At 37.8% G+C, this 14,476-nt stretch overlaps 1 protein-coding gene and 1 long non-coding RNA gene across 2 annotated transcripts; one reads left to right on the forward strand and one right to left on the reverse strand.

The window, feature by feature from the left end:
- Window positions 1-201: 201 nt before the first annotated feature.
- Window positions 202-1,535, forward strand: LOC123408862 (ethylene-responsive transcription factor RAP2-3-like). The gene has a single exon (XM_045101901.1). The coding sequence runs from the start codon at window positions 694-696 to the stop codon at window positions 1,285-1,287; it is 594 nt and encodes a 197-aa protein (XP_044957836.1). The 5' UTR covers window positions 202-693; the 3' UTR covers window positions 1,288-1,535.
- Window positions 1,536-1,703: 168 nt separating this feature from the next.
- On the reverse strand, window positions 1,704-2,312 carry LOC123408864. Its single transcript, XR_006612798.1, has 2 exons — window positions 2,222-2,312; window positions 1,704-2,087 (listed from the first exon to the last, which is right to left on the reverse strand). It is a non-coding gene; the product is annotated as an uncharacterized LOC123408864 (long non-coding RNA).
- Window positions 2,313-14,476: the final 12,164 nt, after the last annotated feature.

Consider the following 14,476-nt stretch of genomic DNA (forward strand, 5'->3'; position numbering starts at 1 on the left):
CGGCAGCGGAGCAGCCTCGGCTTCCTCGGGCACGACCACCTGCGGGCATGAAGACAGTACGACCGGTTTAAGGGCCTGCACCGGCGCGACGGGCTGCCGCGCGGCCGACAAAAAACCTGCACCGGCGGCGCCGTAGCAATGTGCTGCTGGCAGCGGCGACGACCACGGTAGTCTCCTTCTGCCTTTTTTATTTCTTCTCGGTCTCGAAATCGCTCAGATCAAGTCGAGCGTGCCGATAACGTGTTAGAGTAAAACGAGATTGAATAAAAGTGAATGGACGATCAGTCCTGTTTCTATTGATTCTCAAGTATATATGCATCCGGAACAGGTGCGAAGAAGAGGTGTCTGTTCGGAGGCATCCATCCAGAACAGGTGCCTGTAGGCAATAGAGAGAAAGAGGAGACATGACTGTTCGGGTTGGACACATCCTTTGGCTAATTAATCTACTAATTAATTTCTATCAAAAAACACGCGCGCGGTAAACACGAATTTTAGCGCGCGCGGGACGAAATCGCGTGCTTCAGCGGACGCGGCAAAAAAGCGTGCGCGATAAACTATTGCGCGCGTGCGGGAGAAAGCGGCCGGCCGCGCGTCAGATTTGACGCACCGCTTTCAGCGCGTTATAAAATGCCGTGTCCTTCACATGACTGTCCATAGCCACGCGCCTCTTCCTCTGCCGCTCCCTTTGCCACCATGCCGTCACGCCATCATGCATCCTCGGGTTATTGCGGCGTCCGCGAGCGCCCCTCCGGCACCTACTACGTCGAGATCCGGTCCGGCGACGTTCACGTCGGCCTCGACACGTTCGAGACCGCGCACGAGGCCGCCCGCGCGTACGACACGGCGGCGTGGCGACTAGGAAGGCCTCGCGCGCAGATGAACTTCCACAACGTCTACACGCGCGAGCAGGCGCAGGCCCTCGCCCCTCCCCCTCGTCTGATCATGGAGCAAGACCGTGCAGAGCACCGTCAACAGCAGCAGCGCCTGCTCGTCGCCGAGGAGGACGAGCGAGCCATGGCGGAGTGGCGCCACGCCACCCGGAGGACGTCGCCGCCGAGAACGCCTTTTGGGCGGAGAGAACGGCAAGGCGTCGCGAGGAGCGGCAGGACAGGCGTCGGCGCAAGGACGAGCGAGCCATGGCGGAGTGGCGCCGACGCCACCCGAAGGACGTCGCCGCCGAGAACGCCTTCTGGGCAGAGAAGACGGCAAGGCGTCGCGAGGAGCTGCAGGACAGGCGTCGGCGCAAGTTACTCGCTATATCACAGTGTGTGGCCTCAACAACGGTGAGACGTCCATCTTCACTTCTGACGATGAATGTTGGGAAGGCGCATGACTATCCATCTCGAACAACACCGACAGTGACGACTCAGAATAGTTTTATCTATCTATGATAATTTTATTATCGTGTTAGACTAGTTTTTTATCTATGTGTTGGAGTAGTTTATTATCTATGTGTAATATATTATCTATATGTTTTATGATGTTGGTGTAACGATAACGATGAACTATATATAGCATGTTGGACAAGTTTTGGATGTTATTTGTGTTAAAAATTAATTAGTAGATTAATTCAAGGGATGTGTCCAACTCCGAACAGTCGTGTCTCCTCTCTATCTGTCTCTATCTCTCACCTGTTCTGAAGGGATGCCTCCGAACAGATACCTCTTCTTCGCACCTCTTCTAGATGTACATATATTTGAGAATGAATAGAAATCAGGACTAATCGTCCATTCACTTTCATTCAATCTCGTTTTACTGTTTTACTCTAACACGTTATCAGCACTTTCTGCTCTCCAATCGAGCAATCTATACGCGGGGTCTGAAGGAGACAACCGAGGACCTCGCCCCATGCGTGCTCCTTCATGAGCGGAATCAGATAGCAGCGGTTAATGGCAGACAAGCGATCGCTCCTACCGATGCAACAACGATGTGGCCTTGTTGTTTGACCGGATCGTGAATCGGCAGCGCCCGCGGCTCCAGTCCTCCAGCTCCAGCGAGACCGATTAAATCACCAGGCAAAAGGAAACCGAAATCAAAGGAACATCAGCTGCCATGACGCTGTTTATGGAATTGGGAATGTTCACATCCTTCCACCAACAAGACATGAAAAAGACGAACAGAAAGAACAAGAAACATGGGAATTAGCATCCACGATCAACTGATTGAAAATCCAAATCAAGAACCGTAGGTACGCATATGGTATTTCTTCAATTCGTCATACCTCCAAATTACATCGACGCAGAACTGCGCGCTCGACACGGACGCGCCTGCACGCGCGATGGAGACGGCTCCTTCGGTGCACAGCCTCGGATTGTCCACCCTCGGTCCTCTACCTTCTCCTCTCGATGCGGCTCCCCACGGAATATCCGCAACTGCAGCCATAATACAGAGGCGCGGCCGTCACAGCTCTCCTCCCTCCGGCGGAGCATGACCCCGTCACCATGGCACACAACCCCTCCGTGTCGGGCTCCACCCGGCGGCAACGGAGACAACCAATGAACGGCACTCACCAGCCCAAGGCAACGCCCTCCGGCGCGGTGGCTGTTGCTTGTGTGTAGAAACTAGAAACTAGTAGAAGAGGAGCCTAGGAACGAATCAATGGATTCATATACACAAACAGAAAACGATAGTGAGCCTTATCCCTTCGTTATTTGTAAATTTAACCCTTCCACTTCTTGTCATCTACAGAAAAGTCTCTAGAATTTTGTATTCAGCCCTCCTACTTTTTGTACATTAATACCTAAAGTACATGTTCAACACATATGTTTGGCTGTACTTGAGAGCATCTCCATGTTTCCAGTAAAGCGTAGTTTATCCACTTATACGTACATAATTATTCTAGACAATTTTTCTGACACTTGTTACATGTTTAATCTGTTTGCTTTTCAAGCAATCCATATAACATGTTTAATTTAGTGCAACAACCATCGCTTTGCAGTGAAAATAATTTCCTTGCGAATCTCAACATAAATTGAAGTGTCGTCTTGACATATTATTCAATATTACTGTAAGGTCTACATCATGTTATCGTGACATATGACTATCTTTAAAGTGATTTTCTTAAATATAGCATACCACAAGGTAATAGAATTATGAACATCTACTGAAAAAAGTTAGACTATGTTTTCTATTATCGTGAGATCTACACCATATTGGTGATTATCTTCAAAATGTTATCCTATATAAATTGACGTCTACACATATGGCTATAAGGCATCAGCCGTACTAGAATTTGCTCCTCCGAAGAATATATTGTTGTTGTTCACTAAAATATTTTACTCACATAGTAAATATTATACTTGCACGCTTTCTTGAATATATCATAGGAAACTATAAAAATATTAGCATATACGTCTGATTACCGTCTATTACATTGGTAAAATACATGGCAATGAAGCCTACAACACAATTTCTAATTATAGTGTCGTCCATCCATCAAAGATGGATCGCATAATTTATGGCAATGATTAAGTGTCACAACACTTTTACAAGGTCCACATCACATTGTCATTATACTTTCATAGCGACTAACCAATGTGAAATACACAAAGTCTATACGTTTTGGCAGTGACTCTCAAGTCACACACTTCCTTAAGAATGAATTCCAAAACATTAGTAATAATTTTATCGCATGTGTTGTATTGAAGGATACACTGAGGATTCACCAAGGATCACCTTGGCCATGATTGTTCCCAAACAAATCATTTATTCATTGATGCCACTTAATCCTAGTACTAAATTAAATTAATGCATTAGCATTTTCAAGTAACACATGGCTGACATTTTCGAATACACCAAATGCATGATTTGGTGGAATATTTTTTTTAGGATGATTCATGACATCAGTCATTATATTCACATGTGGCATTGTTGCCACTATAACTCCATCTTGGGAAAATGTGACATGGCTATTATCTTAATAGCTAATATGTGCATATGCATTTTATAAATAACCAACTTCACTTAGTTATCAAACCGAGTACATAATGGATGAATAATTATTCACCTTGAATATTTCCCTTAAGAGAAACATGTTGCCATGAGCACTTTGGAATGATCACCCAATAATTTTTCAAGGCCTCAAGCCTATAGCAACTTACAATTTTGGTAATTATAAAATCAACTTGAAGTTGAGATCTCATGATCTGACATTTTCATATGCAGATCAGGTTGAAAAGCCCTTGATACACTTTACATCTCCGTACGATGGTATTACCATTTTCATGGTAAAGAAACATGTTATTTCTTAAAATCATCATATTCACCCAACGGTTGCTTCAAATATTTGCTAGCATTGAGAGTACTATGCAAGTCAGTGGTCACAAAATAGAACCATGAGGAATTCAAAGTAAAGTGGAGGCTAAAGACAACCAATGACAGAATTATCTTTTAATTGGGAATTGATCATTTCCAAATGATCACAAATACAACTCTTAAGTTTGTCAAATGTCTCGTTACGTAAATATCGTACATATGATTACCAAACCCTCAAACATATGGTCAAACCACACCATGAGTTTATTAAAAGGCAAATAAGTTCATTGGGGTATTTGAAAATTTGCAAACATAACACCAGAAACTATTCTGGTAAATGATGTTCTCAAATCTTCATCAGAAGGAGAACCAAAAATATAGTGCAATAAAAGAATGATCAATTCGTTTGCGCCTATGATATTTTTGCATAATTCATTTTTCAGTAATATGGGAGACCTCATGTAATATCCCGATTATTCCCAAAATATTGTTTGCCTATAGTTGTACTACTACATGTAGTATAATGTCCAATATCCTATTTCTTGGACATTATATTTGATACATTTTGAATGTATGAATCAATTCATACTCAGTTTTGTTGTGTAAAAAATAATTTTCGAAATCTTACAGAACATTTGGCTTTAAGCCTTACAATCCTGGTTTGGGGTTGATTAGAAAATTATTGACAATTCTATTGGTCACAACTTAACAAGTTGCAGAATTTCCTAAATCATCAGATTTTATGTGTACCACATGTGCCACAGGGGAAATTAATTTAAGGAACTCTCACCTTACAATTCTAAATGAGCCAACTCATTCTTCCTTGAACACATTCAAAAGATATGTGGATTACTCAACCATTATGTGGTATTATATAGATACTTCATGGTACTCATGGAAACATTTATAAAATGATTTCAAGTGTGTCTCTTGTCACACAAAACCATGAATGATATAACTAAATTAATTACTCAAATTCTCAAAGTAAGAGCAAGTTATCCTAAACAAGGGATAAATCCATTCGAATGGACAACTTCGTTGAACTCATTTAACAAGCAATGTCTGATTATACATAATACTTTATGTACATACCCAGAATGGTTTAGTTCAAAATCTTATCAAAGATAGTGAAATTAATAATATGACCAAACTTATAGAATTATAATTTACAAGACTCATGCTAGACAAATACGACACTACACACCGTAAGTATGATATAAATCATACCAACTGCATAGCATACTACTTTCTCCTTGTAGTAATTACGTGGAAATCAACAAAGTATTTCCTATCTGCGATAATTCGGTTACATACCGATATCACTACTCCAACATACATCAATGGGCTCTCACAGAAAATTAGGGATCTATGTGAGGAATACCAATTTATTCGTTAATCAAAATTATTCATAGTCTGTATGCTGATTGCATCAACAATAAGGACATTTCTCGCATTAGGGGGAGATAAGTAACACAAAGAATGCCTAGAAATAAATTAGAAATGTTATTCACATTCAGTCCTTATATCCACATACTTAAAGAATCAGAACAAGAAGATAGAATCACATATTTGCAACACATTGCAAATCTGCCACATACATTTACTGATCACAAAGGTGTCACTCAATTTTATATTCTTGCAGTAAAGTGTCAGAAAGAGTGGAGGTACCCGATAAACCACTCTTCTCCCGAAATGAGAGCAAGAGGGGGAGAAATCTGACCACACAAGATATAATCTCGTATATGCTTCCGCGGAAATAGAGGAAATCAAATCCTCAACCAGTAAATGTAATTCAACATCAAGTTGAAAGAACACCTCACTGGATGCTCATCATCCAAAGCCCGACATAAATGTGCACAAATGTTTTCGTGTCGGGACATCGAAACACCTTGACTCCATTGTTGTAGGAAATCACAAGGAGTTAAAAGGAATAAATACATTTCCACAAATTTCATTGATTCCTCCAGAATCATATAACATAAGTCTACATTTTTCGACATATATTTCTTCTGAAAATTGCTAAAATCCTTTGGTCCCTGAACCAAAATCCATGGTAGAGTGCCTCTTGTACTCATATTGGTTCACATAAAAGGAAGCAAGTAACGAAGAATAACACTCGCTCATCAAAGAGTGGTATTTACCACAGTAATATCTACTCTTCATAAGTATCTTCCATAGGGAATACTAAAAACTTCTCATTCATAGACAAAGTCAATGAGGTGGTGAAAAAGCAAGGCTTGTAGCAAAAGGGTTCACGCAGAGACCCGACATCAAATTATGATGTAACATAAACTCCTGGTATGAGTGGAATTAAGTTTAAATAATAAATATCATTGGCAGTACAAATAATATTATCCATGCAGTTAATGGATGCAGTAACTACATACTCATATGAGTTACTCGTTTTGGAAATTTATAACGAAGTCCCCGATGGGCTTACAATTCCAAATCCAAAATAAATCGCAACATATTTGTGTAAAATTTTAGAAGTCACTCTATGGCTCAAAATAGTCGGAAATCATATGGTACTACCGACTAAATGATTTTCTTTTTCCGAAGGATTACTCAATGATGATTGTTTATATGTTAACAAAGGAATACCAAATTTGAATTCCTTATATCACCTCAGTGTATATCGATGATTTCATCATCAATGTCTCTAAAAGACCTAAACATACATAAAATCATCTTAAGATGGAAAATTTGGATTCGACCAAATTTAGCTTAAGTTTACAACTTGAGCATTCTATCAAGAATACGTATCAGTCTACATATATCCAAAACATATACGAGAAGTTTAGTGTGGATATAACATAACAACAAAAGACATGTATGGTCATACTACCTTTGATAAGGTACAAATCCATTCATACCTAGGGGTGATAGTGAAGTGATACTAGGACCTGAAGTTCTATATTTCACTAATGTCAAAGCACTCGTATACTTGCAAACTACGTCAGGCCTGACACTATATTTGCTATCTTTATTCGGACTGCAACTCCCAACAAAAGGTATATGGTTGATATAAGTACTATCATCTTATATCTGAAGATTACAGTAAATCCTGGATATTTTCATCAGGAAATAGAAGATATGATCATGATATGATGTAATGATATTGGCTTTTTATTTGATCCCAATGACGCCATATCAATGACTGAATTTGCTGGAATAGCCTTCACATGGAAGTCATATAAATGGATTTTAATGGTTATTTCCAATTATCATTCTAACATAATTGCTTTATCTAAAGGCATTGCAAAAATATGTATGGGTTGGCAGAATGATTGATCACACTCAAAATCATGTGGTTGAGATTCATCAGAATCACATAACTTGATTTATCAAGATACTTCCCCTTGTGTTACTCAATACCTACAGGTTATATGAAGAGCAATATCGTAAATCACATTGCTCAAAATTACTTATCCTTACGGATTATAGAAAATTGAGGAAATAATTTGTAAACAAAATATTGTTATAATCCAACAGATTATACACAATCTCATGTTCATGTCAATGGTAATGGTATGAGACATCCTCCATATTTGCAAAGTTCAGGGGGAGTAATCTCCCAAACTATAACCTATTAACAATCATCAGATTGCATATATTGTACTCTTTTTCCCTTGATGAGTTTTCCCTAATGGTTTCTCATAAAAGCTTTTAATGAGATAATATAAACGCAAGTATCTATATATGCCATATCATTTTCTCCTTATATTTTCCCACTGGGTTTTAAAGGAGTTTTCAATGGCATGTACGATTGCACTTTTTCCCTTATGAGTTTTCTCTCAAGTTTATCATAATGGTTTTTAGTGAGGCAATATCTTCTCAAAGATCATATGTCATACTTTCTATTTTCCCTATCAGGGTTTTTAAAGGAAGTACTCAAGACATATTAATTGTTCTCTGAACTTATCAATGAGTTTTCTCCTTCTTCAAAGGTTTTCTCATATGAGTTATCAAGAGACAATGATCATCATATGGTGCATCATTTTCTCCTTATTTTTCCCACTGGGTTTGAAGGAGTTTTAGCAACATATCTACTCTATTCTCCTCATATTTTTCCCACAGGGTTTTTGGGGGAGACTCTCAAGATTATATGGAAGATTTCTCAAGATGGAAGATCTATACGCAAGAAGCTTTCAACGGTGAAATATTCAAGGAGCGGTGTTGTACAAGGAGGAGTGTTAGAAATTAATTAGTAGATTAATCCAAGGGATGTGTCCAACCCCGAACATTCGTGTCTCCTCTCTATCTCTATTGCCAACAGGCACCTGTTCTGGAGGGATGCCTCCGAACAGACACCTCTTCTTCGCACCTCTTCCAGATGTATACATACTTGAGAATCAATAGAAATCAGGACTAATCGTCCATTCACTTTCATTCAATCTCGTTTTACTCTAACAATTTGCAGCGGCTGAAGCGTCGCGCGCGCACTAAGTATGCTGCAACCGCTGGAGCCGGCGTTCGTCGGCGCCCTAAAAAAACTAACCGGGCGTTGTAAATCTGTTTCTTGGACGCCGGTCGAAGCGCGCCTGTTAGAGATGCTCTAAGGGACAGTCTATACAACATGGAGTCTATTTGACTGTCGATAATCACCAAATTTCATGGGACTGGAGAGAAGTGGTTTGGGTGGGAGAGGAGATCCCATCCGACGAGGCTATGGGTACAACGGGAATAGATTGTGTGTAATCAGCGATTTTTACGCTAATAGACTGTCGTTTTTTCTACCGACGGACTGTGCCATTTTTTTCTTCTGTCTCCCACGTCATCTAATTTCCTACATGGATTTTGGTGCAGACGGCTGATTGGACATTGTTGTATATGCCCTTACTACCAGCTGTCTGCAGACATTTGCCAGACTATGCGCGGGTCGTCCATGTCTTTTCCATCTTACGATTACGGTGGCCCCCGAAATACTTTCAATTGTTTGCAAAATAGCTAAAAAATAGCATGATTATCTTGCCACGTCATCACCCATAACTCCTCGTGTAATAATCTCACCTACTATAAACGCATCTGTCTCCTCGTCCTATCTCCGTCTCATACTCCCGACAGCGCCGATCTTGTTGCTGCCTCTGTTCTCACCATCATGAACAGCCTTGTAACGGGCCTTGGTCTACTGGGATGGTGGAGGAGAAGCAGAGAGGAGAAGGGGATCGACTAGGGAAGGACGAAGAGCAGCTTCGTTCCAGATCGGTTTGTTTACAATAATCTCGATCCCTCTCGAGGCTCATCTTATTTTTCCCACTAGGTTTAAAGGAATTTTAGCAACATATCTACTCTATTTTCCTCATATTTTTTCCAAAGGGTTTTTGGGGGAGACTCTCAAGAAATCTTCTAGATAATCTTGAGAGTCTCCCCCAAAAACCATGTGGGAAAATTATGAGGAAAGTAGAGTAGATATGTTGCTAAAACTCCTTTAAATCCAGTGGATAAAATAAGGAGAAAATGATGCAACATATGATGATTATTGTCTCTTGATAACTCATATGAGAAAAACCTTTGAAGAAGGAGAAAACTCATCAATAAGTTTAGAGAACAATTGATATGTCTTGAGTACTTCCTTTAAAAACCCCGATAGGGAAAATAGAAAGTATGACATATGATCTTTGAAAAGATATTGCCTCACTAAAAATCATTATGAGAAACTTGAGAGAAAACTCATAAGGGAAAAGAGTACAATCGTACATGCCATTGAAAACTCCTTTAAAACCCAGTGGGAAAAATACAAGGAGAAAATGATATGGCATATAAAGACACTTGTGTTTATATTATCTCGTTAAAAAACTTTTATGAGAAACCGTTAGGAAAAATCATCAAGGGAAAAGAGTAGAACATATGCAATCTGAGGATTATTAATAGGTTATAGTTTGGGAGATTACTCCCCTTGAACTTTGCAAATATGGAGGATGTCTCATACCAATTCCATTGACATGAACATGATATTGTGTATAACTTGTTGGATTATAACAATATTTTGTTTGCAAATTATTTCCTCAATTTTCTATAATCCATGAGGATAAGTAATTTCCGAGCAATGTGATTTATGATATTTCTCTTCATATAACCTATAGGTATTAAGTAACACAAGTGGAAGTATCTTGATAAATCAAGTTATGTGATTCTGATGAATCTCAACCACATGATTTTGAGTGTGGTTAACCATTCTATTAAGTTATGCATATTTTGCAATGACTTTAGATAAAACAATTATGTTAGAATGATAACTGGAAATAACCATTAAAATCCATTTATATGACTTCCATGTGAAGGCTATTCCAGCAAATTCAGTCATTGATATGGCGCCGTTAGGATCAAATAAAAAGTCAATATCATTACATCATATCATGGTCATATCTTCTATTTCCTGATGAAAATATCCAAGATTTACTGTAATCGTCAGAGATGATATTACTTATATCAACCATATACCTTTTGTTGGGGGTTGCACTCCGAATAAAGATAACAAATATAGTGTCAGGCCTGACGTAGTTTGCAAGTATATGAGTGCTTTGACATTAGTGAGATATAGAACTTCAGGTCCTAGTATCACTTCATTATCGCCTATAGGTATGAATGGATTTGTACCTTATCAAAGGTAGTATGACCATAAATGTTCTTTTTTTGTTATGATATATCCACACTGAACTTCTCGTATATGTTTTGGATATATGTAAACTGATATGTATTCTTGATAGAATGCTCAAGTTGTAAACTTAAGCTAAATTTGGTTAAATCCAAATTTTCCATTTTGAGATGATTTTGTGTATGTTTAGGTCTTGTAGATACATTGATGATGAAATCATCGATATACACTGAGGTGATATAAGGATTTCAAATTTGGAATTCCTTTGTTAACACATAAACAATCATCATTCTTTTAATAATCCTTTGAAGAAAGAACTCGTCTAGTCGGTAGTACCATATGATTCACGACTATTTCTAGTCATAGAGTGACTTATGAAGTTTTACACAATACATGTTACAATTTGTTTTTAGATTCGGAAATGAAGCCCTTCAGGGACTTTAATATAGATTTCCGAAATGAGTGACTCATATGAGTATGTAGTCACTGCATCCATTAACTGCATGGATAATGTTATTTGTACTGCTAATGGTATTTCTTATCGAAACTGAATTTCACTCATACCAAGAGTGTATGTTACATCATAATTTGACGTCAGGTCTCTGCGTGAACCCTTTTTCTACAAGCCTCGCTTTCTCACCACCTCATTGACTTTGTCTATGAATGAGATGTTTTTAGTATTCCATATGGAAGATACTTATGAGGAGTAGGTATTACTGTGGTAAATACCACTCTTTGATGAGCGAGTGCTATTCTTCATTACTTGCTTCCTTTTATGTGAACCAATATGAGTGCAAGAGGCACTCTACCATGGATTTTGGTTCAGGTCCCAAAAGGTTTTAGCAATTTTGAGATGAAATATATGTCGACAAATGTAGTCTTTATTTTATATGATTCTAGTGGAATTGATGAAATTTGTGGAAATGTATTTATTCGTTTTAACTCCTTGTGATTTCCTACAACAATGGAGTCAAGATGTTTTGATGTCCCGACACGAAAACATTTGTGCACATTTATGTCGGGCTTTGGATGATGAGCATCCAGTGAGGTGTCTTTCAACTTGATGTTGAATTACATTTAGTGTTGAGGATTTGATTTCCTCTATTTTCGCAGAAGCATATGCGAGATTATATATCGTGCGGTCAGATTTCTGCCCCTCTTGCTCTCATTTCGGGAGAAGAGTAGTTTATCAGGTACCTCCACTCTTTCTGACACTTTACTGCAAGAATATAAAATTGAGTGACACCTTTGTCGTCAGTAAATGCATGTGGCAGATTTGCAATGTGTTGCAAATATGTGATTCTAAACTTCTAGTTTAGATTCTTTGAGTACGTGGATATAAGGACTGAATGTAAATAACATTTCTAGTTTATTTCTCGGCATTCTTTGTGGTAGTTATCTCCCCCTAATGCCAGAAATGTCCTTATTGCTGATGCAATCAGCATACGGCTATGAATAATTTTGATTGACGAATAAATTGTTATTCCTCACATAGATCCCTAATTTTCTATGAGAGCCCATTAATGTATGCTGGAGTGGTGATATCGATATGTAACCGAACTATCGCAGATAGGAAATACTTTGTTGATTTCCATGTAATTACTACAAGGGGAAAGTAGTATGCTATGCAGTTGGTATGATTTATATCATACTTACGGTGTGTAATGTCGTATTTGTCTAGCATGAGGCTAGTAAATTACGATTCCATAAGTTTGGTCATATTATTAATTTCATTATCTTTGATAAGATATTGAACTAAACCATTATGTGTATGTACATAAAGTATTATGTATAATCAAACATTGCTTGTGAAATGAATTCAACGAAGTTGTCCATTCGAATGGATTTATCCCTTGTTTAGGATAACTTGCTCTTACTTTAAGAATTTGAGAACTTAATTTAGTTATATCATTCATGGTTTGTGTGACAAGTGACACACTGAAAATTATTTTATAAATGTTTCCATGAGTACCATGAAGTATCTATATAATACCACATAATGGTTGAGTAATCCATATATCTTCTGACTATGTTCAGGGAAGAATGAGTTGGCTCATTTAGAATTGTAAGGTGAGAGTTCCTTAAATTAATTTCCCCTATGGCACATGTGGTGCACATAAAATCCGATGATTTGGGAAATTTTGCAACTTGTTAAGTTGTGACCAATAGAATTGTCAATAATTTTCTAATCATCCCCAAACCAGGATGGCTAAGGCTATTAAGATTAATATTTAATTTACTAATACTTAGAAAATCATTGTGCACGCAACAATATTGAGTATGAATTGATTCATATATTCAAAATTTATGAAATATAATGTCCAAGAAATAGGATATTGGACATCACACTACATGTAGTAGCGCACAAGTATAGGCTAATGTTATTTTGGGACTAATTAGGATATTACATGAGGTCACCCATATTACTGAAAAATTAATTATGCAAACATATCATAGGCATAAAGGAATTGATCATTCTTTTATTACACTATATTTTTGGTTCTCCTTCTGATGAAGATTTGAGAACAACCATTTACGAGAATATTTTCTGGTTGTATGTTTGCAAATTTTCAAATATCCTAATGAACTTATCATCCTTTTGAGTAAATTTGTGATGTGGTTTGACCATATGTTTGAGGGTTTGGAAATCATAGGTACGATATTTATATAACCACACATTTGACAAACTTGAGAGTTGTCTTTGTAATCTTTTAAAAATGATCAATTATCAATTAAAAGGTAATTATTTCATTGGTTGTCTTTATCCTCCACATTACTTTGAATTCCTCATTGTTCTATTTTGTGACCACTGACTTGCATAGTATTCTCAATGCTAGCAAATATTTGAAGCACCCGTTGGGTGAATATGATGATTTTAAGAAATAACATGTTTCTTTACCATGAAAATGGTAATACCATAAGGAGATGTGAAGTGTATCAAGGGCTTTTCAACCCGATCTGCATATGAAAGTATCAGATCATGAGATCTCAACTTCAAGTTGATTTTATAATTACCAAAATTGTAAGTTGCGATAGACTTGAGGCCTTGAAAAATTATTGGGTGATCATTCCAAATGTGCTCATGGTAGCATGTTTCTCTTAAGGGAAATATTGATGGTGAATAAATATTCGTACATTATGTACTTAGTTTGAAAACTAAGTGAAGTTGGTGACAGATGAAATACATATGAACATACTTAGCTATTAAGAGAATAGCCATGACACATATTCCAAAGGTGGAGTTATAGTGGCCACAAATGCCGCATGTGGATACAATGACTGATGTCATGAATCATCTTACAATAAATACTCCCACCAAATCATGCATTTATTGTATTTGGAAATGACAGTCATGCATTACTTAAAAATGCTAATGCATTAATTTAATTTACTTCTTGGAGTAAAATAAAATATATGGATGAAATGATTTTGTTAAGCACAATCCGCCAAGGTGATGCTTGGTGAACATGGGGTGTAAACCTTCAATATAGTGCATGCAATAAAACCGTTGCTAATGTTTTTGGCTTCATTCGTGAGAAAAGTGTGACTTTAGAGTCACGGCCAAAACATAGACTTTGCAATTTTAACATTCTGGGCTTTCATATCGTGGTTGTGAGTGCAAGTATT

This window comes from Hordeum vulgare, chromosome 7H, assembly GCF_904849725.1.
Source record: "Hordeum vulgare subsp. vulgare chromosome 7H, MorexV3_pseudomolecules_assembly, whole genome shotgun sequence".
NCBI classification, from domain to species: Eukaryota; Viridiplantae; Streptophyta; class Magnoliopsida; order Poales; family Poaceae; genus Hordeum; species Hordeum vulgare.